Source organism: Macaca fascicularis, chromosome 1 (genome assembly GCF_037993035.2).
Source record: "Macaca fascicularis isolate 582-1 chromosome 1, T2T-MFA8v1.1".
In the NCBI taxonomy this organism is placed as follows: Eukaryota; Metazoa; Chordata; class Mammalia; order Primates; family Cercopithecidae; genus Macaca; species Macaca fascicularis.
In genome coordinates, this window is record NC_088375.1 from 118,621,195 (window position 1) to 118,646,759 (window position 25,565).

At 43.1% G+C, this 25,565-nt stretch overlaps 1 protein-coding gene across 1 annotated transcript in view; it reads left to right on the plus strand.

Annotated features, from left to right (window-relative positions):
• The first annotated feature begins 714 nt into the window (after positions 1-714).
• The window catches only part of CASQ2 (calsequestrin 2), a 69,599-nt gene continuing 44,748 nt past the window's right edge, over positions 715-25,565 (plus strand). Inside the window, exons 1-2 of the mRNA XM_005542219.5 lie at positions 715-1,123; positions 24,959-25,043. Coding sequence (XP_005542276.1) covers positions 890-1,123; positions 24,959-25,043 — 319 coding nt within the window. The 5' untranslated portion in view covers positions 715-889. The remainder of the gene's footprint in view (positions 1,124-24,958; positions 25,044-25,565) is intronic.

The window sequence follows — 25,565 nt, forward strand, 5'->3', positions numbered from 1 at the left end:
GTAGGGATTTGAGCTGTGAACCTTGTTTCATTTTATTCTAATGAGGACAGATTCTTCTGGTGTCAGCTGGGTTCAGCAGGGTGTCCCTGCACCCCTCGCCCAGTGGCTGGCAGAGGATTTTTAAGAAGAGAGGATGGAAGGCAGAAAAAAACAGGAGTAGAACATGAGGAAGTCTACCTTGGGCCTCTGTTTTGTTTCATGTTGCAGTGAGGAACAGAGGGTGAGCAACCACAGGCTGAGTTACCTCCCTGGAGTGATTGAACAATTCAGTAATGCATGAGTGTCATTCTGTATGTTTGAACTCCCCATTTGCTTATTGGCACCATAGTCCCTTATCTCTCTCCCTCTCGAGTTTCTTTCTCTTCTTTGACCTTTCTAGCCTCCTTATTTCATGCGTGCACATTCTTGTCTTTTTCCTCCTGCCTCTTCCCTCTTCGCCATTCGGACAGACTGTATCAGCGAATCCCTCTACAGTGTCGTATCTAACTTTTTTATTCATTGCATGATTTATTTTTAGCCTGAAACAACTGCATCCTAAAAATGGAGTTCCTAATGAGACAGAGGCTGAGCAGAGCTATGTAAGGTATCTGGGGCTTGGCCTCCCAGCCTCCCTAGCTTGGCTGTTTTTCTACTCTCGCGCGTGCGTGTGTGTGTGTGTGTGTGTGTGTGAGTGAGTGTGTGCGCCTCTGCTCTTTGTCCTGAGCCCACGATTCCAGAGCTGGCTGGACCCAAGGAGGTGAAGAGTCACTTCTCCGCCCCAGGAAGGGCAAAGAAGAGAGACAAAGTCAGCCTGTCTGCTCCCTGCTTGGCTCAACAAGGCCTCTAATAGTCTTCTGTCCTTTCTTCTGCACACGGCATATTTGGGAACAAGAAACAAAAATTTTTCCAAATGAAGAGAACTCACTTGTTTATTGTGGGGGTTTATTTTCTGTCCTCTTGCAGGGCAGAAGAGGGGCTTAATTTCCCCACATATGATGGGAAGGACCGAGTGGTAAGTCTTTCCGAGAAGAACTTCAAGCAGGTTTTAAAGAAATATGACTTGCTCTGCCTCTACTACCACGAGCCGGTGTCTTCAGATAAGGTCGCGCAAAAACAGTTCCAACTGAAAGAAATCGTGCTTGAGGTAAGTAATCAAAGGGCGTGCTGTCCGCGCTGCCTCAGTGAGGTGCTGAGGGAATGCCTTTGGCCAGGGGTTGGGATATGGGAACGAGGATGCAGAGAATATATACTGAGGTCTGCTTTATTTTGGCCTCATGTGAATCAGATGCCCTTGTTGCACAGCTGGGGTGTGTGAACAATGAGGGGTGGGTCCTAACTCTTCAAATGAAGAGGACCAAACGTGCTACACTATGATGGGTCTGATGTAAAGTCTCTATGGCCCCCTTGACTTTTCAAGGGCCCTTGTCCCAGTCACTGTTTCCCAGATAGAATGCAGAAACTGTTGTTAAAACGGTTGGCTGAAATGAAATCCAGGGACTACTTGTGGATGTCACTCAGTGTGCCCACTCTGCTCCCTCAAATCTCCCTGTGATCCTGGAGAGACCAGAGTTACTTGACCTTGCCTCTCTCTGGGGGTCAGATGGAAAATATCACTAAATGACTCTCCTCTCTTGTGATTTGCTGTCAGTCAGCATTACAGAATGTAGTTGTGTGCAGATTTTCTGAGCGGCATATTCATTTATGTGATTTTTTTTTTTTTCCTCAGAAAGTTGTTGGTGTGACTTTAGGGCAGAGCTGAAGTCAGTTCTTATTTTATCCGCATTACATGGCCTGCCTGTTTGTAACCTGGCACTGGGGCCCATTTTCTAATCCTTTGCGAGTGCCCCAGAAACTATTCCTGCAGCTCCTCCTGGACAGCTTAAGATGGCTTATACTTTAAGAGTGCCTGAGGGTGCCAAGAATGCTAGTGGGCACCAAGATGCCTCATCAGTCCCCATGCCTAGCCCAGGCGCAAACCTGTGAAAAGGATATTTGAGAATTACAGTTTATTAACCAGTGCAATCAGAGAACTCAGGTTGATGAAACAGTTTGATTAACAGAATTATCGTATAAAACCCATGTGGATTTGAATTTTTTCCAATTGAAACATTGACTGTCATAAAATCCAGCAAAACTATCCCAAATACATCAAAAATATATTTCCAACCTTGAGTGCTGAATGTGGAAGTTCAGTTCTCTCTGTGGGTTGCAAGAAAAGAGAAAGCAGGGATAGTTATTAAGACTTTATTCTATAGAAATGAGCAAATCACAGGCTGGAAAAGAACAGGACATAGAACTTAGCTGCTGCTTAGCCCATGAAACCAACACTTACATTGTATCTCCATTTCAAACTGCCATACTCAGTTATCAAGAGACATTGTTATGAAAACTTAATAGAAGGCATAAGGATTCTCCCCTATATGCTCATTGCTGTCCAGTTAGCCTAGAACTCCAAAAGATTGCCTTTGGTTGGCCAGTACAGTCAAGGACATTCATTTCTGATTCTAATTTTTTAAAAAGAAATCTCTTTCTATCATCTATCTATCTATCTATCTATCTATCTATCTATCTATCTATCTATCTATCTATCTATCTCTAGCTCCCCCAAGTATATATGTCCCCAAAGACTATGCAAAATCATGAACAGGAACTTCCCCTGGGCTTACCATCCCTCCAGACACCTTTGATCCAAGAGTGCCCTTTCCACAGTTGGGTGCCAGCCCAGCAGAGACCGATAAGGAAAAGTTCACGACAGGAGTTAATTTGATGCCCCTAGGCTGCTAAAGCTGGAGTGAGGCATCATTAGGAGAAAAAGAACACAGAACTTGAAGTCAGGATATCCGGATTTAAGTTCTGGCTTTGTCTCTACTAGGCATAGGACGCAGGGCAAATTACGTAATTTCTCAGAGCCTCATTTTCTTATCTATAAATATAGAAAAATAATAACTATCATGCAGGCCTAAGAAATGATTAAATAATAATAATGTTAATTAAATGCTTACTAAGTACAGGGACTGTCCTAAGCACTTGGTATGTGTTAGCTTGCTTAATCCTTATTCTATTAAGTAGGTACAGTTACCAATTCCATTTTATAGATGGGGAAACTGAAGCAGAGAGGCTAAGTTGTCCAAGGTTACACAGCTACTGCAGATGAAGGCAGTACGTGATACCTATACTGCGCCTCTCCTGAAATCAGTGCGAAAATGCCCAAAGGGCTTCTGGGTAGACTGTTTAAGACGGTTTCAAGAGTCTTCCTTAAACAGAGTTGCTCAGCCTCTGGGCCCGGGTCTGATGATGCCAGCTGTACCACCAGCATGGCCGAGAAGTACATGGCCTGGAGGCACTGCTTATGCAAAAGTCCAAACCGAGGCGGAGGCCTGGGCTCCATTAGTGAAGGTGAGGAAGGGGCAGGCCTTTGTTGAGATACTTGTCAGGTGCAGCATCAAGGGAAAAAATGGCTCCAAGAAGTCCATGAGTGGAAAGAGTGAACACGTCTTTAAACTTTTGTCATCGTCAAAATAACTATTTTGTCCTCTTAATCCTCTAGACCCCACACTTGCACTAAGAAAAATAGTCTGCCAGCTTCCAGGGCTGTGGCTGTTAGGGGGTAGGGGGAAAAGAGGAGGTAGTTCCCAGTGTCCATCCATCAGGCAGTGTGGTCTCAGCCATGGGCAAATAGCTGGAGGGGAGGCGGCTCCCTTCCCCCTTGCAGCTTAAGGCAGCTTCTGATACTTTTTATTATAACTGACTATGACCCAGTACACACAGACACACACACACCAGAAACAAAAATTTCATGGAACTATACTTATTATTATTACCTGGGGAATTAAAAAAATTTTTTTCTATTTTTATCCCGTTCTCTTCTATTTCACTTTAAAAATCGATCTCAACCTATTAAGTTGATTTCGCTCTCCAGTGAGGAGTTGCCATCCCTAGGCTGAAACAGCTGAGGAATTTCTAGGACTTAGAAGCTCATAGCTCCTCACACTAGGGCCACCCCATTGTAAGAAACTCCAAGGGCGCTATGGCCAGTCACGTATATTTTGTCTGCATCTCTAAGGGATGTCAATGAAAAGAGCCAGAAACAGCTTCATCCACAGAGCCGGGAGGTCACTGCCTGATGAGGGGCACTTGAAATGCCATTCAATTAGTCATGCATGTGCCACCTACTTTATGTTGGGGTGCTGGGATAGATGCTGTGGATACAGGGAACATGAGACCCTCAAGTGGCTCACAGTTGAACACGGAAGAAAACACGCGAACTAAGAGCTACAGTGCAGGGAGGTTGCTGTAACAATAGAGCAACTTGTAAGTTTCTCGGGGAGAGTAGAGGAAAGAGGAAGAGCCAGAACTGGTTTGTGAAATGAGTAGGAATTACTGGTAAAACAGCACATATTCTGATGGCTCTCAAGTATTTTTCCACCTGCTAGCTTTTTCCTAAAATTTGGCCAAGAGGGCCTCATTTCTTTAGGGTAAGATTTTTGTCCCGACTTAGTCAAGGTCCTCTGGGAGAGGTAGACCTTTGAGATGTTGCCAATCACTTACATCCCCTGAATCTGAATTTGTCGTGAGAACAGGACTTGACAAGGGGAAGAGGAGAAGGGGGAGAAGATAAGGTCTATGCAGCTTAGCAAGGAATAGGCAAGTTATATGACACCAGGAGGCAGCAAACTCAAACTTTGCTTTCCGGTCTGGCCAGAGTCCAGTTCTGGAGGGCCCAAGGGTCAGTGTATGATCCATAGTTCCATGCAGATGTTCTACACATGCTTGTTGAATGAGTGAATGAATGTTAGAGCTCAAAAGAACTGTGGAAGTCATCTAGGTTGCTCTGAACCCCTCATTTCATAGCTGTAACCCTGACTTAAACAGCTGGTAGTTCTGATTCCTGCTTGGCTTTCTTCATCAACAAAGTAGCATATACTCCCTTAGATTTCAGAGTATGTGAAAAAGAACTAAAAGGCAATAAAAGTAATCACACCAAAATAAACATGGATAATGTTCTGGTAGATTTCTTTCCAGTTTTTTTTTCTGTACATAAGTACACATTTTTCAATTCGGAATTCTACCATTTATACAGTTTTGTTTCCAGCTTTTCTTCACATCCGTATATTGTATTTCTATATTATTAAACAGTAATGTTAATACCAGCATAGTATTCCAGTGTATCATCATACATATTTTAAAAATAATTACCATATATTTGGATCCTGACATAATTTTTAGAGTTTTAAAAATCTTTATTTTTTCATTATTGTTTTAATGAACACTTCGTTTTGATTTCTGGCTAAAGTTTTCCATAAAATTGTTTTGCCATTTATATATTTTTTTCTTCCATAAATTATTTTTCTATGCCTTTTCTCATTTTTCTACTGGGATGTCAACACAAATTATAAAAGGAGTTGCAATTTTGCATGCTGTCTCTTGCAGCTTCCGCCAAGATAGTTAATTTAGTCACACCACAGTGGCCAACTTCCACTAGCATTACAGGACTCAGAGACAGAGGAGATGGTCAGGGAATTCAGTTTCTCCTTGTGGCTTTGTTTCCTGCTTCCTCTTTTTTCTTGAAACTGCTGTGCAGGCCGCTGCTCCTATCGTGTCCTATAAATATTGCCAGAGAAAAGTCCTTCAGCATCACCATTTCCCTGAGGTTGAAGTGCTTGAGAGATGGCATGCTCTAACATGGGCTTCCAGATCAGATAGACCTGGCTTCCTTATTTGCAAGGTGGAGATGACAGTGCTGTTGTGAGGATTGAATGAGGCTGCCCAGCAGGAGCATAGCTCTGGCACACAGAAGATACTTAACAAATGCTGGCTTCTTTCAGCCCACACTCACTATTTTGTCAGGATTCTAAACACAGTGCAACCAACCCCATCAGTTTACAAACTGAGGAAACCAGGCCTTGGGAGCTGGGGACTGGAAATTCATTGCCATCTTGCTTATTCCCAGCCAGTTTGATTCACTCCTCCTCTTACTGCTTATTCACTCCTCCTCTCTGGGGCTGGAGAGGAGGAGTGACTTGCCGGTGGTCACAGGCCGCTCTCAATGTACCCCTGTTTGGCATTCCCTCTGCTCTCAAGGCTTTGCTGAGCCTGTGTCGGCTATGTTCAACCACCTCATCAATATCATTTATTAAATTAGGCTTTGCCCCATTTTCAGACATGGTTCAGTCTCACCTACTTCGAGAGGTGCTTCCAGTTTCCTTCTAATCCTTTCTATCTTACCCTTTGCCCCCATGGAGACATGGGTTGGATTTTTCCCTCTAGATTAGAAGCCTCATGAGAACAACCTGAGTGAAAATCAAACTTGGTAATAGGGGAAGCAAAAAGCAAAGCAAAGCAAAGCAAAACAAAAGCAAACTGAGCCAAGTTCACATTGGGCAAGGATCAAGAAACTGCTTGTAACTCAAAAACACAACTAAATGAATGCACTGGTCACACGACAACATGACAGGTGGAGCCCCAGCTGGCCAGGCATGAGCAACATGGCCTCCACATTGTGAATTCCTGAGCCCTCTACACATGGCATTTCCGTTCTGCCCAGCACCCAGCCTGGGATGAGGAATCGATTCCTTCTTCTTCCCCTTCTGCCTTAACACAGATCTTATCCCTAACTCCAAGACCTTTATCTTTTCCTCTACACCACTTCACTGCTAGGTGTCCGGCATTCCAACCTGAAAAAGAAGACAAGAAAAGGACAAAAGCCTTTTCCTGGTGAGCTTCACACTTACGTAGAAATAATTTTATGGCCACTTAAATCGTCTATAGAAGGAAAGGAGGAAAGAGACATGCAAAGACCTCAGAGCTCAGTTCTAGGACCTCTGGGCACTTTTCATTTTGTATTCACATGTTTCATAGTTAAAATTGATGCTATTAGCCATGTATCTGTGTTTTGGGTGGCAGGGTGGAGAGGGGGGAATAGCAACTAAGTAGACTAACCTGTAGCCAATATGCATTTACTGGATTAAGGAAAGCTATGGGGGATTTTTTTCAGGCAGCTAGAGAGTGTTTCAGAACATGAAAACCAGCATTGTAAATCCCTGAATAGAAATAATTCATTCACTTATCAAATTTTCATTGCTATTAACAGACACTCAATAATCTTTGCATGAGTAAATGAATGTATCAGTGAATGTATGGATAAAGAACAAGTAACACTTTCTGGATTGTGAACAGTAAAGCTTGGTTCATTCTTTAGGGTGAAATAGGTCCCTTGAGCAGGCAGAAAACCTGGAGTCTTGGCACAAAAATGGCCACGTTTTCTTGGAAGTTGAACCAGGTCGACCTGCTGGTCTTGTAGTTTTTCAACAGGCTGCAACTAGAGTTCAAGGTCTAAGGCTGCTCCCCTGTGTACCCTTGGTGGGGTTCTTCTGCTTTTCCTGCTTAAGAAGGTCTCACTGTAGCTCACCAATAGAGTCTGTTGGGATGCTCTGCTGCCATCCACACAGTGCCTGTCCAGGGGATCTCTCCTAAGCTATCTTGGGTATTAAATGGCAGGACCACTACCTAAAAATGCAAACCAATTTCCCATGCTGAAACATAGGTTACTTTCCAATAATTTTTAGATGATGACTCACACAAATTATCTATTAGGCCCTGTAGGGGAGAGGGATGCTGGTTTCATTGTCTATGACAGGATCAAGAATCATAATCCTGTGTGATGTAGGCCTTTGAGTTTTGCAGCTGTTTAGCGGATCTCTTGATGCTGCTGCTATCAGTCTGCCAGAGCCCCTACCAGACTGAGCTTCCTTCTTCCTTCAGGCCTCAGTCTCCTAAACTATCTGTATATCAATAAAAAGTAAACTTTAGCTGAGAGTGACTGCAGCCTCTTCAGGCTTTGCAATGTGCCCAGCATCATCATTGACAAGACTCATGTGCACTTTTTAAACACCTCCCCTCCCTCCTCCTCCTCTTCTTCCTCTTCCTCCTCCCCTTCTCCTTCTCCTCCTCCTCCTCCTTCTTCCTCTTCCTCTTCCGCTTCCTCTTCCTCTTCCGCTTCCTCTTCCTCTTCTGCTTCCTCTTACGCTTCCGCTTCTGCTTCTGCTTCTGCTTCTTATTCTTCTTCTTCTTCCTCCCCTTCACCCCCCGCAAGCTGGAGTGCAGTGCTATGATCTGAGCTCACTGCAACCTCCACCTTCTGGGTTCAAGCGATTATTCTGCCTCAGCCTTCTAAGTTGTTGGGATTACGGGTGCCCACCACCACACCCAGCTAATTTTCATATTTTTAGTAGTGACAGGGTTTCACCATGTTGGCCAGGCTGGTATACCACCATTTCTCTATATCCAATCTCAGATGAAGTATCAATGCTTGGGAAAACTGAAAGCAGAACACCTGAACTTCTCTTCCATTTACTCACTATACTGAGTAAGTCACACAGATTCACTTCATTACACTGATCTGTGAAATCTATATGTAAAATCATCTATAAAATCAACCATTAGTTCCTACCTCCATGCATTAGGAGAATTAAATGGAAACAGGTGAATAAGAATTTCTTATAAAATTATAAGAAGCTGTGAAAGAGTCAGGTATTATTATTTTTGTTATGTCAGTTACTACTGAAGAAATTCATCTATGTATTAATAGAATGACTAATTGAGTGCTTGAAGTATAGTGGGTGCTTATCAATGTGAATTTCCTTCACTAGTCACTTGAACTTTTGTACGTGTTCTTAGTTGATTGTAGTAGTTCTCAACTTTGGCCACACATTAGCACCACATAAGGAGTTTTAAAAAATACTGATTCCTGGGTCTCATCCCCACAGGTGCTGGTTTAATTGGTCATTGGGTAAAGGCTGATGTCCAGATGCTGCAATTTTTAAAAACTCTCTGAGTGCTGTTAAGATACAGCCAAGTTTGAAGGCTGCTCGAACCTTGATGCTTAAAATGTGAACCCCAAGGTTGAAAGCAGCCCAGCTACTTGGGAGGCTGAAACTAGAGGACTGCTTGAGGCCAGGAGTTTGAGTCTGCAGTGTGTTATGATTGTGCCTGTGAGTAGATACTGCACTCCCGCTTGAGCAACATAGTGAGACCTCATCTGAATAAAAAGGCAGACCCCAGACCAGTAGCAAATGGCATCACTTGGACCATCTTAAAAATGAAGAATCTCAGGCTCCATCCCAGAATCAAACTTAACACTTAAATGAGATCCCTGTGTGCTTTGTAGGCACGTTAAAGTTTTCAAAGCACTGCGACAGTCTATTGGGTTGGGAAAATTTTCCAGATGACCAGAATCATGTTGTTACCTGTTTGACCTTTGGACTATTCACTCTTCAGGATGGTGCTGGAACTGTCAGTATAGCTCTGATTTGGAGAGCTGCTGGGATGTTAAGTTGGTTCTAGGGGTGCAGGGATTCATATCGGCTTTGGGACTCAGCCAGGCCTCCCAGGGTTCTCCCACTGATCCATCACTCACACAGTCAGTAACTAATCCTTTGGACCTCCTTAAAAGGAAATGATCTGGGACTTGAGGAGTCTTACCCTATTTGAGATCTTTCTAGTTGAATTGCCTGGCTTTTTAAGAACAACTCAGAAGTTGGCCTTCTAACTATCCTTGGGTCAGGGTTCAGAGTTGACCTTCAGAAAGAGAAGACATGCATCTATTTGGTTGCTGTGGCACATTAGCCCTTTCCCCAAAAGAAATGACAAATCTAAGAACCCTGAAGGTAGATGGAAGTGGGGTATTAAGATGTTATGATGTTTTATGGGAAACCATGGGAAAATTTCTCAGAGAAAACTGGTGAGTATTTTGTAATATGAAACTAAGTCTGGGGAACGCCTAAATATAAATATTTGCTCTTTCATTTATTCATGAAATATTCATCTTACTTGCTGTCTAAGTCTGCTTAGTGTTGCTATAACAGAATACCTGAGGCTAGATCATCTATAAAAAGAGGTTTACTTGGCTCATGATTCTAGTGGCTGGAAAGTTCAAGATTGGCAGCTGCATCTGGTGAAGGCCTTATGCTGCTTCAACTTATGGCAGAAAGCAGAAAGCAATAGATATTATAAGAAAGGAATCATGTTATGAGAGAGAAAGGATGGCAGAGAAACCAAGGAAGCCAGACCCTTTTAAACAACCTGTTCCCTGAGAAACTAATTTGTTCTCATTAAAACTCACTTACCCTTGAATGAGTGTGTTAATCTATTCATGAGGGGCCCACCCACATAACCCAAACACCTCTCACTAGACCCTACTGCTGAACACTACCATATTGGGAATAAAATTTCAATATGAGTTTTGATGGGGACAAACCACATCCAAATCATAGCACTTACAAAGATGCAGATGGAATGGTCTAGGGAAATGTTCCTCTTTTATTGATGATAAGAACTCACTTCCTTTAGGTCTATGTTTAAATGTCACCTTATCAAAGAAGTTATCTCCCTGACAGCCTTTGTAAATCACACTTTCCATGCATTCATTTTACCTCCTCTACCCTCCTCTATGCTTTTTCTACATAGTACTTGGCTGACCTATTGCACATTGTCTGACACCTCTTCTTTTAATACATTTGTGTTGCTATGAAAGAATACCTGAGGCTAGGTCATTTATAAAGAATAAAAGGTTTATTTGGCTCACAATTCTGATGTCTGAAAAAGTTGAAGATTGGGTGTCTGTATCTGGCTAGGGCCACAGGCTGCTTCTGCTCATGGCAGAAGGTGAAGAGGAGCTGGTGTGTGCAGATACCACACAGCACCAGAGGAAGCAAGAGAGACAGAAACAGAGAGAGAGAGAGAGAGAGAGAGAGAGAGAGAGAGAAGATGCAAGGCTGTTTTTAACAACCAGCTCTCAGGGAACTCTAGCAGGAACTAATAGAGTAAGAACTCACTCAGTCACTGCCCCACCCATGGAGGACATTAATCTATTCAAAAGGTGTTCACCTCCATGACCCCAAGACCTCCCATTAGGCCTCAACTCCAACATTGAGGACCAAATTTTAGCATGAGATTTGGAGGGAAAAACATCCAAACTACAGCACCCACTATAGAATGTGACATTCACAAAGGCAAGGACTTTGTTCTACTCATTGCTATACCCCAACACCTAAATCAGTGCCTGACTCAGTAGGTATTCAACAGTGTTTGTCGAATGAATGTTGAATGAAGAGAAGGGGAAGAAGGAGAAGGGAAAAGCACATATTATGAACTTACCATAAACCATGCCAATACGGGGCTTTACATATGTAATTTCATGTAATTCTTACAACATATTCTTATGTTACAGGCAGAGAAATGAGCCAGAGAGCTAAGTAAAAATTGCCTAAAGTCACAAAGCTATAAAACATTAGATCATGAAGCAGGGTTTGAACCCAAACCTATTTGGTTTCAAATGACATGCTCCTTCCAGTATGCCAAGGAGCAGCTGAAAGGGATTGCTTCATGTTTGTAAGCTGTGCCAACTTACGAAGGCACAGATGTCTTTAGTTTGTACTCTGGATTTTCACTTACACTTGAGCTGCATTAAATTGTACAACTAGACTATGTGTTGAACCTAAATGACTAGTGTGAGCCAATGGGCTGTTGCTTGGCACTTGGAATTTAATAAATGTTAGCTGGATGGATGGCTGGAGAGGGGAAGAAGGAAAATGTCAAGAATTAGAAATAAATTGCTTATACTGGAAATATACTTCTCCTTGATCTCTTTTTAAATTAAGTTAAATTTTTTAAAGTATTGAGTAGAATTGTAAAGAGGTTGAATTTGCCAGATTCAGGAACCTGCTTGTTACCCTTGCTTAATCCCACCAAAATATGGGTAAAATTGATTTTTTTTTAAACCATGGGACTCTCAGCCCAAAATATATATACACATGGGCAGAAACCTCCAAGCTTTATAAGGCTGACCCTTGTTCTAAACCTATTTAGCGCAGGCAAATATCCCAGTGGTTGCATTTCCAAACCCCAAGAGGGGAAGGCAAAATGAAGTTGCTGGAGTTGAGTGAATCTGCAGATGGAGCCGCGTGGAAACACTGGGCAGCGAATAGCAACACACACAGGATTCAGGTATTTTTTCCAACTGTTCACTGCCCGATAATGGCAATCTCCAAATTCACACCTGCTCCACTCTGAAAAATTAGATGAGGTCAGGCTTATTTTGGTTTGGCTTGGAGAACGAAGCCTCTCATAGAGCCCATACTCTCTCAGGAGGTGCTCACTTTTAAATTGCAGTTCTCTGTGAAGCCCGAGTGCTGCTGAATTCTGTGTGGAGGGTTGCTGGGCACATATCGGTAATACAGGGGATCCTTGGAGTGAGATGGTAAAAGCACAGAGATGCTAGTTGTAAAAGCATGGATTGAGTTGATTACAGTTAAATATTTCCTTCCACCCATGGAATTATAAGAAAATAGAGGTTTCATGAACTGGAAAATATACTGTTGATTCAGAAGTTTTTAGACCATTGGAACCTTCTCTCATTACTCCTATCTCCAAAGCCCCCGGTATTGCACAAGCCCAAACAGGACACCTATTCATCACATTCCTGAGGTAGACTTCCTCCCAAAGATATAAGTTTTTATTTTTTATTATTTATTTATTTATTTTGAGATGGAGTCTCGCTCTGTCACCCAGGCTCCCAGGCTGGAGTGCAGTGGCATGATCTTGGCTCACTGCAACCTCTGCCCCCCGGAGTCAAGCGATTCTTCTGCCTCAGCCTCACGAGTAGCTGAGACTACAGGCATGTGCCACCATGCCCAGCTAATTTTTGTATTTTAGTAGATATGGGGTTTCGTCATGTTGGCTGTGCTGGTCTCGAACTCCTGACCTCAGGTGATCTGCCTGCCTCAGCCTCCCAAAGTGCTGGAATTACAGGCACGTGCCACCATGCCCGGCCCCCAAAGTTATACATTTTAAAATGGGGGCATGAGATACCATGAAAGTCACCACTGCAGTTATATTATAAGGGCTATTATGATATAAGGCAGTAAAATTAAAAGTAAGAAAATCTGATTCCAAATCATAAGATTTTTCTTTACTCAGTAGCCCTGCTCTGTGGCAGTTTGAGCTTTACAGGTTGGTGCAGAATGTTTTTGCATAATTGTCAGCTTAGCTTTAGTGCGCATTCAAAATGACTTGTTCCACCTAGAAAGCCAGCCCCCTGAAGAACTGAGCCTGTTCAAGGAAGCCTCTAAGGCTTCCCTTTTTACAAACTGGATGTGGTAGGCCAGAATTATCCAGCTAAGCTGTTTCTGTTTGGACAGCCATGAAGGGAAGGGGCCAGTGCAGCATCTTGCAATGTGATGGGCTGGGCAGGCCAGAGCCGCTTCTGTGTGCCCAGGGTGCCAGTTCCAGGAGCTCCCACCTGCTGTCCAGGTGCCCCAAGCCAGACAGGCCTCTCCTCACCATCTGCCGTGAGCTGGGTGGCCAGGAGACCTAACAAGTACTCCCTCACATGATCACCTGCTTCTACCTACACAGCACACACAATTACTCTGGCCCTGGATATCTAACTGTTAGCCAGACCACACACCTCTGATTTATGAAGGGAGTGAAGCCTCCTCCAGACACAGAAGTAGTGAATGCAACACATAAATGACTACTGGCAGTAGCACCTAGCAGTGTGAGATGCACAGGCTTTGGAGTCAGAGCCAGCTGGGATTGAGTCCTTGCACTAGCTGTGTGACTGTAGGCGGGTCACTTAGCTCCACAAGGCTGAGTGCTTCCTTTATAAAATCTAAGCCAGAGGCCAGGCAGGGTGGCTCACGCCTGTAATCACAGCACTTTGGGAGGCCGAGGTGGGCGGATCAAGAAGTCAGGAGATTGAGGTCATCCTGGCTGACGCAGTGAAACCCCGTCTCCACTAAAAATACAAAAAAATTAGCCGGGTGTGGTGGCGGGCACCTGTAGTCCCAGCTACTCGGGAGGCTGAGGCAGGAGAATGGCGTGAACCCGGGAGGCGGAGCTTGCAGTGAGCAGAGATCGCGCCACTGCACTCCGGCCTGGGCAACAGAGCGAGACTCCATCTCAAAACAAAAAACAAAACAAGAAAAATCTAAGCCACAGTACCCTCCTCGTAGGGGTTTTAAGAAGACAAAACAGGTAATATGTGTAAAGTGATGGGCACATGCTTGGTGCTTAGTAATGGGCTGTTCCTGAAATCGTTGTGTATGTGAAAGCACATTGAAAACTGCCATTCTTGGGAAAACACAAGTTAGTTTTCCATGGCATTTGCTGTCATTAGCAGATGCTATCAAAGTAAACACTAGTCAGACATTTCAGAAAGTTCAGCCAAGCAGGAGCAGGTTCCTCTTCTGTTTTTCAATGTGTGCTGTGGAAGCAATAAGTCAAAGATCTCTTCATTCAATCATTAGTTTACATTTATGAGGCCTCTCCATGAGAGGAAGCACCCCATCCGCTTTTTAAAATGAGGTGTATCGACCTTCACTGAAGGACAGTTTAAAAGGGGATGATCTCTCTGGCCCCAGAAAGCACTGAGTATCATGTGGAACTTTTTTCCAAGGAGAGTTGGAGGGAGGGGCTACCAGAGGAGGTCAGGGCCTAGGCTTCCAGACTGCATTTTCACAGGCACTGGGGCACAGAATTCTGTTGAGAAAAATTGGAAAAGGGCATGGCCTTGCCCCACGTCAGACAAATTCACTCTTTAAAAATTCCATTGCAATAATGTTTTTAGATAAAACAAAACAAACCTGGCCTTCAGGGACAGTCTCCCTCAGTCTGTCAGTTTGGACATGGCAAAATGCTCCACAATAAAAGGCTGTGATTTTGTGTTAGAGACTGGTAGGGCCACGGCTCTCAATGTGTGGGCCCGAGACCGGCAGCCTCAGCAGCCCCTGGGACCCGGGCAGAAATGCAAATTCTTGTGTCCCCTCCCAGACCTGCTGAATCAGAAACTCTGGGGTGGGCCCAGCAATCTCTTTTTACTAGCTGCCCCTCCAGGGAATGCTGATGTACACCCAGGTTCTAAAACCACTGACTTAGTGTAGTGGGGTTTGCCCTGTAATTAATTGGTAGGGAACTTTCACTACGTCCTTGTATACATGTTACTCCTGTGAGATTGGATCTCAGTTTTTTATATAAGGAAATTGAAGATCAGTTAATTTGTGACTTGCCCAGAGTCTCACAGCTGGTAAGTTGCAAAGCCAGGATTTGGGCCCAGGTCCCTTGGAGGCCCAGGTATAGGAACAAAATGTGATTGATGAAAGTTTGGGCTCTGGAGACAGAGTGTCAGGGTTGAAATCCTAGCTGCGTCGCTTAAGCGCTGCGTGTCCCCAGGCAAGTTGGTTAACCACTCTGTGCCTCTGTTTTCTCATCTGCAAGCCTCTGCCTCATGAGGGTTTTGTAGAGATTCAATAAGATAATTCTTGTAAGGCAGGTGGAGCAATAGCTGGCATATAGTAAACACCCAGTAAGTGCTATTTTTTTTTATATTGTTGTTGTTACATAGCCTCTCAGAATTGTGGGGTGGAAAAAATACATAGCATCTTCCCTTGGTCTTTTCCTTGGCATTGACCAACGTGATAGTCCAAAATGCCAATAAAAACAATCAACAGCCTCCCTCTCCCCGAAGGCTCTTTCAGAGGCCACCTATCCCAGCCCTAAAGAGGCCCCCGATACTCGCTTGAATCCCACAGAATAGCTGTCCCTTCATTGAGCCAGCCTCCTTCGTGAACACCATCACATGCCAGCTGCCCAGCTATACATAGCTCAGGCCTACTTTGAGGGCGGCAGAAAGTGACAGGAGATTACCGGAGAGAAACGTCAGCTCTCTGGTTTCAGGGGAGGACACACAGTTGTTGAATTGCTTGACATGTTGCCAGATGGCATGAGGGACAGTGGGTATGAACAGCCGTGTGGCTCTTGGCTTACATGAAGAGAGCAGGGTTACAGCCAGGGCGTTTTTAATGACTGGCTTGAGGGACATTCACTTGGAGCAGAGATCTGTGACATTTTCCCCGAGGCTCAACTTCTTTTTCAGATTCTTGGCCCTGCAGAAAGTAATCTCCACCTACCTCCCTTCAACAAGTAACCACCTCCTTTTTCTTTATGACCCGCCACCTCCCCACCCTCCCTCTGACTGTGTAGTAAATTAGTCTTTCTCCTCTACAAAGACACTTCTTGGGCAATGGTATAAATGTGACTTTCTTCCTGTCTTTCCCTGGATTCGAGCTGGTAAGTCCTATGAAGAGACTGCATTGGGTGGGGTCTTTTTGGAGGTATTGGATGTGCTGCCCTGGGAGCCCCAGGGGCAGTCACGCAGCACAGGGTGTCCCTCTCGCTTCTGTGTGACTCCTTAATTAAGTGAACCACACCTGCTGTAACATGTCCTTGTCACCCACCCCGTGGTTTAACTCCCAGTGCTTTGGCTTCTGTCCCAGCTCTTCTCTAAAAGGTCACCCGTGACTTACCAGTCCTGAGATGAGAGGCCTCATGGGGGTCCTACCCCTCCTTGACTCCCTGCAACATTTGATATGACCACCCGCTCCTTTGTGACTCTGGAGTCATGACACCAGGATCCTTTCTCTCCCCACATTTCTCCCATGGCTCCACTCCGCCTCCAGGGTAGGTGTCTTGCTCTTCCTTCTGAGACAGCCAGCACTTGACCCTGTGGCTTTCTCTCACACTCATCTCCCAAAGATGGCACCTGTCCTCAAGCCTTCACTTCTCATACAGGACCTCTCCCCTGAGCCCTAGATCAGCACCTCCGGGTCTGGGCTGGACTGCCGTGACGGTGAACTCTCTGGGTCTGAATCCATGCTGAGAAGCTTCCCCAGTTCTGTCATGCCCTCCTGCCATCATTGTGTGTCCTCCACTTCGTTTCCTCATGGGAGACCCTCCAACCATCGTGCCTCCTCCCTCTTCTTTGATCTCTCTCCATTCTCTCTCCAAAGCCAAAGGAAGACTTACCAGGTCTGACTGATTCTCAACTTGTAGCATCACCTGCTCAAGTCACTTTTTCTCCCACTGACACTGTCTTGGTCTGAGATCAGAGACATCTCCCATGCAGGCTAGGACATCAGCCTCCCAACTGTGGCCTTTCCTTTCCACTCTCCTTTCTGTCTCCTCTACGCACTCAGATCCACTCTTGCCAAACACAACTTAGTCATATCACTCTCCTACTCAGACAACCCCAAATCAGAGCTTCCAGTCCTAGTAGTTAAATCCTTCACACTTTTTTTCTAGTGTGATTTTAACACAGGACGTCTTTCATCGCCCCGAATAAGCCCACTGCTCAAGTAGGTCAGCCTGTTCTCCTGCACACTCCTGCACATTCCCACCTGCAAACCTTTGCTTATACCACTTCTTCCTCCTGGGATGCCCTTGCAGCCCCCCTCCACCTATCCACACACTCCTCCTCCAAGGTCTAGCTGGCATCCCCTTTTCTAAGCAGCCTCCCTCTTCATTCATTCATTTACTGAAGAAACTACTGGTTTTGTTTTTTGTTTTGAAATCTATTCTGTTCAGGTATTATGGTAGGTGCTAGAGATGGCATGGGAGAAAAACAGACATGGACATAGAGCTTATACGCTACAGCATGGACAATTGCTAGACAAAGAATCATATAAATTAATGTGCACTTGCAACTGCGAAATGGTTGCAAAGGAAAAGCACAGGGTGCTATGATCAAGGGTAAAAAGGGAAAAATTGAGATTGGGAGTCAGGGAATGCCTTGGAGGAACTGACTTTTAAATGTAGACTTCAAGGAAAGTAGAAACCAGCAAACAGACAGGGAAAAGGAATTCTATTTGGAGTGAAGGGTGTGTGTAGAAGCAGAGCATGTGTTGGTGCCTTTGTGTGAATTAGAACAAGGCATCCATGTCCCTGCAAGCAGCTGAATCTTCAACTGGCCTAGAGCTTGAGAGCACAGCTGAAGGAGGTGATCCTGTGCAAAGACCTGAACAAGCTTGGTGTTTTGAGAAGCTGAAGACAATTGTATTAAGTAAGAAACAGAGTGACCCCAGATGAGGCTGGAGACAGGTGGGACAAAGAGTGCAGGACATTCATGGCCATGTTAGGGATTTAGGTTCATCCTGAGTGCATGGAAATTTAATACACAGTATTCATCACAACCCACTAGGCTCTGCAGGATTTGACCTCCCAGTTCGCAAACTTTCTAAATCTTCATAGCTCTTTTTTTGTCCTACTCCTGTAGCACCTAGAGTTTTTTTTTTTTTTTTTTTTTTTAAAGACAGAATCTAGCTCTGTCTCTCAGGCTGGAGTGCAGTGGTGTGATCTCGGCTCACTACAAGCTCCGCCTCTCAGGTTCACGCCATTCTTCTGCCTCAGCCTCCCAAGTGGCTGGGACTACAAGCACCGGCCACCACACCTCGCCATTTTTTATGTATTTTTCTTAGTAGAGACAGGATTTCACCTTGTTAGCCAGGATGGTCTTGATCTCCTGACCTTGTGATCCTCCTGCCTTGGCCTCCCAAAGTGCTGGGATTACAGGCGTGAGCCACCGCGCCCGGCCCTAGAGCTATTTTTTTAAATGAATTTCCTCCCTCATTAAATCACAAGGTCCCTGGAGCTGACATGTGTCTTACTCATTTTTGTTAAAACAGTAGGTTCTCAATTAATAATTGTTCTCTTTCCATTGTAATACTTTACACTATGGTATTTCTGAATTGGAACAAGATCCAGAACCCTAGCCAGCTGTCATAATATTAAGAAGAAAATCTAATGTTTACTAAGCACTTACTGCATGCCAAGAACTGTGCCAAGCACTTTACATGCATTCAGTTAAATCATCAAAACAGTCCCATTGAATAGATATTGGTATTGTCCACTTTTTACACTGGAGTCACAGCACAGGCTTGTGGACAAGTCAAAAATCCAGGTCTCTGATTCCAAGCCCTGTGCACTTAACAACTGGGCCATAGTATCCATGAGTCATTTATTCATTCGAAGATGAGATCTACTTGGATCCACCCTGTCATTACAGGGGTAACAGTGATGCAATAAATACCTACAGGATACAATCTTTTAACAAGAGTAAAGCTATATTATAAATATCCTCTTCTTTCCTATTGAATTATGCATATTATTTACATAGAACTTTTTAGGCTGTGTGCAGTGGCTCATGCCTGTAATCCCAACAATTTGGGAGGCCAAAGTGGGAGGATCACTTGAGCCCAGGAGCTGAAGACTAGCCCTGGCAACAAAGCAAGATCCTGTCTTGACAAAACTTAGAAAATTAGCCAAGCGTGGTGGTGCAGGCCTGTATTCCCAGCTACTCAGGGAGCTGAAGTGGGAGGATTGCTTGAACCTGGGAGGTCAAGGCTTCAGTGAGCCGTGATTGTGCCACTGCACTGCAGCCTGGGCAAAGGAGTGAGACCAGGTCCCAAAACAAAACAAAACCTTAAGGACCTTAAAATAACTTTTAAAAAACGTTTTTTGTAATCAATAGAATCAGCAATGGTTAAAGCAAATCCTAATGTTTCTAGGAAGAATGAGCACTGACCAATGCCCAGAGGCTGAATATAACCAACCGATAAGAGACAACCCCATTCACTAGGATGGACTGTCTAAGAGGTAACTAACCAAACAAACAAAACCAGCAGAGAAACAGTTGTACATCAACAGGAGAAAATTGCAAACCTATCTGAAAAGCGTGTACTAGTTGTCTGGGAATTTAGGAGATATATTGACTCTGCTTTTTTTTCTCATGTATGTAACTCTTTGTCACTGTATTTGATGACAATTGCCTCTAACTCCTTGGCTTACAATGCCCTTGAACTTGTGAAGTACTTGGACCAATCCACCCATTCATCCACAAGTATGCTGAGTGTCTCCAAGAAACTGCAAGATACAAAAGAAGCACACAAGAGGGTCCTTCTTCTTATAGAGGAAAGAGTCACAATATAGAGACTATACACAACTCTAATGATTACACAATAAGTGCCAGAGTACTATGCCCTTGTGAGGGGCTTTTGGAGTTCCAGAGAGGAGAATGGAGTGAAAGATGAACTGGAGCTGGGCTCTGCAGCCAAGGGTGGCCAGGGCTGGCAGTGACCTGAGAATGCAGTGAGACTAGGCTGCAGGAGAGAAGGGAACATGTGAGCTGGAGATTTAGGGCCAAAGCAAAGGTGGAGGTGAGGCCAACCCAAATGTGAGAGGTAGACAGACTCCTGCCTGCCCCACTGGCCCAGCAGAGGCTCCTGGCTGCCGTGTCAGGAGTCACCTAGAAGGTCCCAGAATTTTACCACAGCCATTCTCCCCTTCCCAGTCTCATTGCTCTCTCAAGTGCTGCCAGCCCCGGCACCCTTGGCTCCCATGAAGGAGACTTGCTAGGACTGACAGCAGTGATGACAGAACTCAAGTAGGCAGACTTTGGGTCTTGTCAGCATGGGAGGCAAGAGTGATGGGAGTTCTGGAGGGATTTTGACTAAGGGTGCCGAAGAGGAGGTGGGAAAGTCTCAGCTAGGCATGGGATCCTGGCCCATGTGTTGTTGCCTGCTCTGTCTCTCCATCTATAGCACAGGACAGTGATTGGCTGTGTTTAGTTAACCAGGGAATCAGGAAAAAAGATTAGAGTTCATTTGAGATAGCACCTCCCACTCATAAATCTTCAAAAATCACATATAAATATCCATAAGATAACCAGAAGGCCATGCTTTACATGCCTATGAGAGGCACACATTTGGATCTGCCTAAAACCAGAAAAAACATGGTAGTGCATACCTAGGAGAGATCAGAGTTAAATTCTCTGTTTAATTCTCAGAGTTCATTTCTTATTTTGTGTCATTGGTTATTCTTACTATTAGGAATACTTCTCTCCTATGCCAAAGGTAGAGGGGCTTAAAGAGCCAAGCAGTTAGAAGAGCACTGTGTCATGTCACTTTGGGTGTGCTGACAACCATTTATAGCAGTGTTTTCCAGTGTGTGGTTTGAGATCTGCTGTGTTAGAATAATGGGGTGTGGTAGTGTGGTTTATAAAAATGTAGATTCCTGAGCCCCACCCAGGTCTATTTTCTACTCTCTTGTGCTGAGGCCCAGGAAGCCCCACTTTAGTCCCTGAGTGATTCTTATGCACACTGAAGTTTACGAACCACTGTCAGAGGCTCACGTACTAGGAGTAAGAAAACTTACGATACCACAAAGCCATGAGGTCCCATCCTTACTGACTCTGAATGATATACAAGGGAACATTTAACTTAAGATTTTGACAGCACTAAATAGAACACAGGGGGCTTATGTTGGAAACCAGAAAAGTCATTAAAAAATGACCTTGTCTAATAGATTAAATGCAATAGAGTGAAGCCAAGTGACTTGCAGAAAGTTTGGTCTGTTTAGGCACTGCAGAAAATCTCGAGATGAGTCATGCATAAACACTGATGATGCCTTTCATCCTAAGTTTTGCCTAGTTCCAGCCAAAATAAAATAAATAAGAGAAAACTGAATGAGGGGTGGGGGTGGGGGTTGGCTCATTTGCTACCTGCCATTCTACACCCACCTGCCAGGCCCCAACCACCAGAGGTACTCCTCGGAGCTGCTCTTGGTGCTTCTGCTCACAATCCTTGCTCTTCAAGGAATGGAAATGGTTAGAGACCAGAGAGAAAGAAAGAGGCTGGGAACAGATGAAAAAGTCTGGGAGGGAAGAATGAATATGCAAAGAAAAACCTCAAGATGTTCAGAAGAGGAGCTCTGAAGGAGAAGACACAGATACTGGGAACAATGAAAGGAAGACATAAAAATGAAGAAGATATGAAAGAAACAAACATAGAAAAGAAAGTAGAGGGATTCATAGTATGAGTTGTAGAGCCAAACAGACCCAGGGTCAAACCATCAAGAAGACAATAAATCCTAAAGGTTTCTGGACCAAAAAATAGAACTGCAAAATACGCAAAGCAAAAACTGATAGAAGTGAAAGGAAAAATGAACGAAACACTAAGATTGGGAAACAAACAAAAAATTTAAGAAAACAAGATGTTCTTATCACTCCTATTCAAGATAGTGCTAGAAGTTCTCACCAGTGCAGTAAGGAAACACAAATAAAATGGCATGCAGATTAAAAAGGAAGAAGTTATTTGCAGGTGACAAAATTGTCTACCTAGAAAAATCCCAAGGAATCTACAAAACAAAAACCTCTTAGAACTAATAAGTGAGTTTAGCATTAACATTAACAAATTAATTGTATATCTATAAACTAGCAATAAACACATGGACATGAAAATTAAAAATACAAAACCATTTACAGTAGCTGAAATGATTTAACTGATTAGATATAAATCTAACAAAACTTGTGCAAGACTTGTAGGCTGAAAACTATGCAATGTTGATGAAAGAAACCAAAGAAGATCAAATAAATGGAGAGACATACCATATTCATGAATTGGAAGACTCAACATAGTAAATATGTCACTCTTCCCAAGTTGATACACAAGTTGATTAAATTGATTTAATGCAATTCCTACCAAAATTCTTGTAAGATTTTTTTGTATGTATAAACAAGATTATTCTGAAGTTTATATAAAAATGCTGAAGGACTAGTATAGTTAAAGCAATTTACAAAAAAAAAAGAATAAAGTGAAAAGAGATAGTCTACCTGCTTTCAGGTATACTTGATCCTAGCTACTGCAATCAAGACTATGTGGTGTTGGCAGAGGAACAGACATATAGAGCAATGGAACAGAATCGAGAAACCACAAATAGACCCACATGAATATGCCAACCGATTTTTGACAAAGGAACAAAAGCAATTGAATGGATGAAAGACAGTCTTTTCACCAAAAAGTGTCAGAACAGTTGGACATCTATTGGCAAAAAAAGAAAAAGGAACCTCAACCTATTTTAAATTTGACTCAAAGTGAATCATGAACTTAAATGTAAAATGAAGAGCCATAAAACTTTTAGAAAAAAATAGGAGAATTCAGGATCTGAGGCTAGACAAAGAGTTCTTGGACTTAACATCAAAAGCACAATCCCTGAATGAAAAAAGTGATCAACTGGACTTCATCAAAATTGAAAATGTTTGTTCTGTGAAAGATCCTATTAAGAAGATGAAATGATTAGGATATTGAATGTTCTCAACACAAGAAAGTGATAAATATTTGAAATGATAGGCATGCTAATTACCCTGCTCACTATACATTATATGAATAAAAAAATCACTGTGTACCCTATGGATATGTACAATTATTATTTGTCAAATAGAAAAAGAAGATGAAATGACACACATACAGAGTAAAAAAAATACTTGTAAACCATATATCTGAAAAAGGACTGATATTAAAAAAAACTCTCAAAATTCAACAACCAAAAAGCAATCCAGTTGAAAAATGAGCAAAAGATGTGAACAGGCATTTCATAGAAGAGAACATACATACAACAAATAAGCACATTTTTAAATGCTCAACATTATTAGCCATTAGGAAAATACAAATTGAAACCACAATGAGATAGCACTGCATACCTGTCAGAATGACTAAAATGAAAAATGGTTATGCTACCAAGTCCTGACAAAGACGTGGAAAAATTGGATTATTCATACCTTGCTCATGGGAAGGTAAAATAATACAGCTACTCTGAAAAATAGTTTGGCAGCTTCATTTAAACACTAAACATGTAACTACCACACAACCCAGTAATTGTACTATTAGACATTTATCTCAGAGAAATTGAGACTAATATTTAACTCAAAAACCTATACACAAAAGTTTATAGCAGCTCTCTTCATACTAGCCAATAACTGAGAACGACACACATATCCTTTAACGAGTGAACGATTGAACAAACTGTGGTACATTCATACCATACATTGCACTCAGCAATAAAAAAAAAAAAACCAGCGTATTGACACATGCAACAACCTAGACAAATCTCTACATAATTATGCTGAGTGAAAAAAGTCAGTCTCAAAAGGTTACATGCTATATAATTCCATTTACACAACATTCTTGAAATGACAAAATTATAGGAATGGAGAACAAATTAGTGGTTGGGGATGGGGACACGAAGCAGTGGGTGTGACCGTGAAGGGCAACAGAGGGATCCTTGTGGTGATGGAAATGTTCTGTATCTTAACTGTATCAATGTCAGTACACAATTTGTGACATCGTACCTCCGTACCTCCGTTTTGCAAGATGTTACTGTTGAGGGAAACTGGATAAAATGTACAAGATATCTGTATTATTTCTCACAACTACTGCATGTTAATCTACAATTATCTTTTTTTTAAAGTTTAACTAAAAAAAGTAGTATGAGTATTTCATGATCTGTCTGGTAGCATCTCCATTCTGTTTCTGTTTCAAGTCCCTATTCAAACAGATGGCAAGAATTAGGTCTCAGTCCTGAAGTAAGCAAGTATTCACTACTTGCTCACTCTGCGTTTCAGGAAGCTTAACATAATGCCAATCTTGAGCTTGGTGTCATCATCTATGCTGGTGTCTACCCAGAGAAGTTTTCAGCTACCTGTCCATCTAGGACACTGCTGCATCCTCCTGGCCTTTGAAGCCAAACCCCTGACCCCCGATACTCTACAAGTCTTAGTGTGCTTCAGGGAACCTTGAGAGGACATCTCAGGTCTATTCACCCAATGGGCATTCCTACTTCACAAGCCCAGGAGTGGGGGAATTGAGGGCAATGCTTGGATATCGAGGACATAGGCCTCCTTTTTTCTTAGGTCCTCTTGTGTTCCCACTCTACCCCAGGTACATTTGGCAGCTAGAGAAAGGCTCAGGGTCCCTTGTCAGGCACCCATGCTTCCTTCCTGATTCTTCTTTCTCTTGATCCAGGTTTTATCTACTCTGAGGGCAGAAACTGGTATGTGACAGTGGATATACTCTTCCAAACTTTCTCTCTTAGGTTTGCTCCTCAGATTTTCCCTCCTTGATTCTCAGCATTCTTCTGAATCATCCTTCTCCTGAAGGGACAACAGTACATTTCCTCTGCTGCTGCTCGACTTGGTCACATAGTAACAGAAAGTATAGAGGAAAACCCTTCTGTTGATACAAGAGGATAGTAATTCTGTAATATTTTGTACCATCTTTCTGCCCTTAGCACGCTCATCTTTCCATTGTTTCTTCAGCTTGTGGCCCAGGTCCTTGAACACAAAGCTATAGGCTTTGTGATGGTGGATGCCAAGAAAGAAGCCAAGCTTGCCAAGAAACTGGGTAAGTGTGATTTTTGAGATACTGTATCAGGGAAAGAAAGGAATGCGTCTTGCAAAAGGAAAAGTCCAGTTGCAATTATTCTTGCATAAGCAGATTCTCTTTTAAAATATATAAAATGATCCTGCATACCTTCATCTTTGGTTGGAGAAGCGTTTCATAAAAGTAAATATAGGCCTGAATTGAATAATTTCACATTAATCATGTAAGAGATTGTTGTATCAGTACAATGAGGAGGGTTTCCTCCTGGAGAAACTAATGCTAAAGAGTTAAGTTTTTATTTTTAGATTCTAAAGCAAGCTAAAAGGCCAGCTTCTCTTAGCTCACCACTGTGGTGATCTCTCTGAGAGAGTTAAAAATTCTCTTCTTTCATCACATATTATTTCGTTGCCTTGCAGCTGAAGCAGCCAACAAAAGATAGCATTAATAGTAATAATGCCAGGGTAACAGTGCTTTTTAAATTTAAGGCTAAACCCCAGCTGGGCATTATCACCAAGGATGAGAGGGAGGACATAGGTGAGGTAC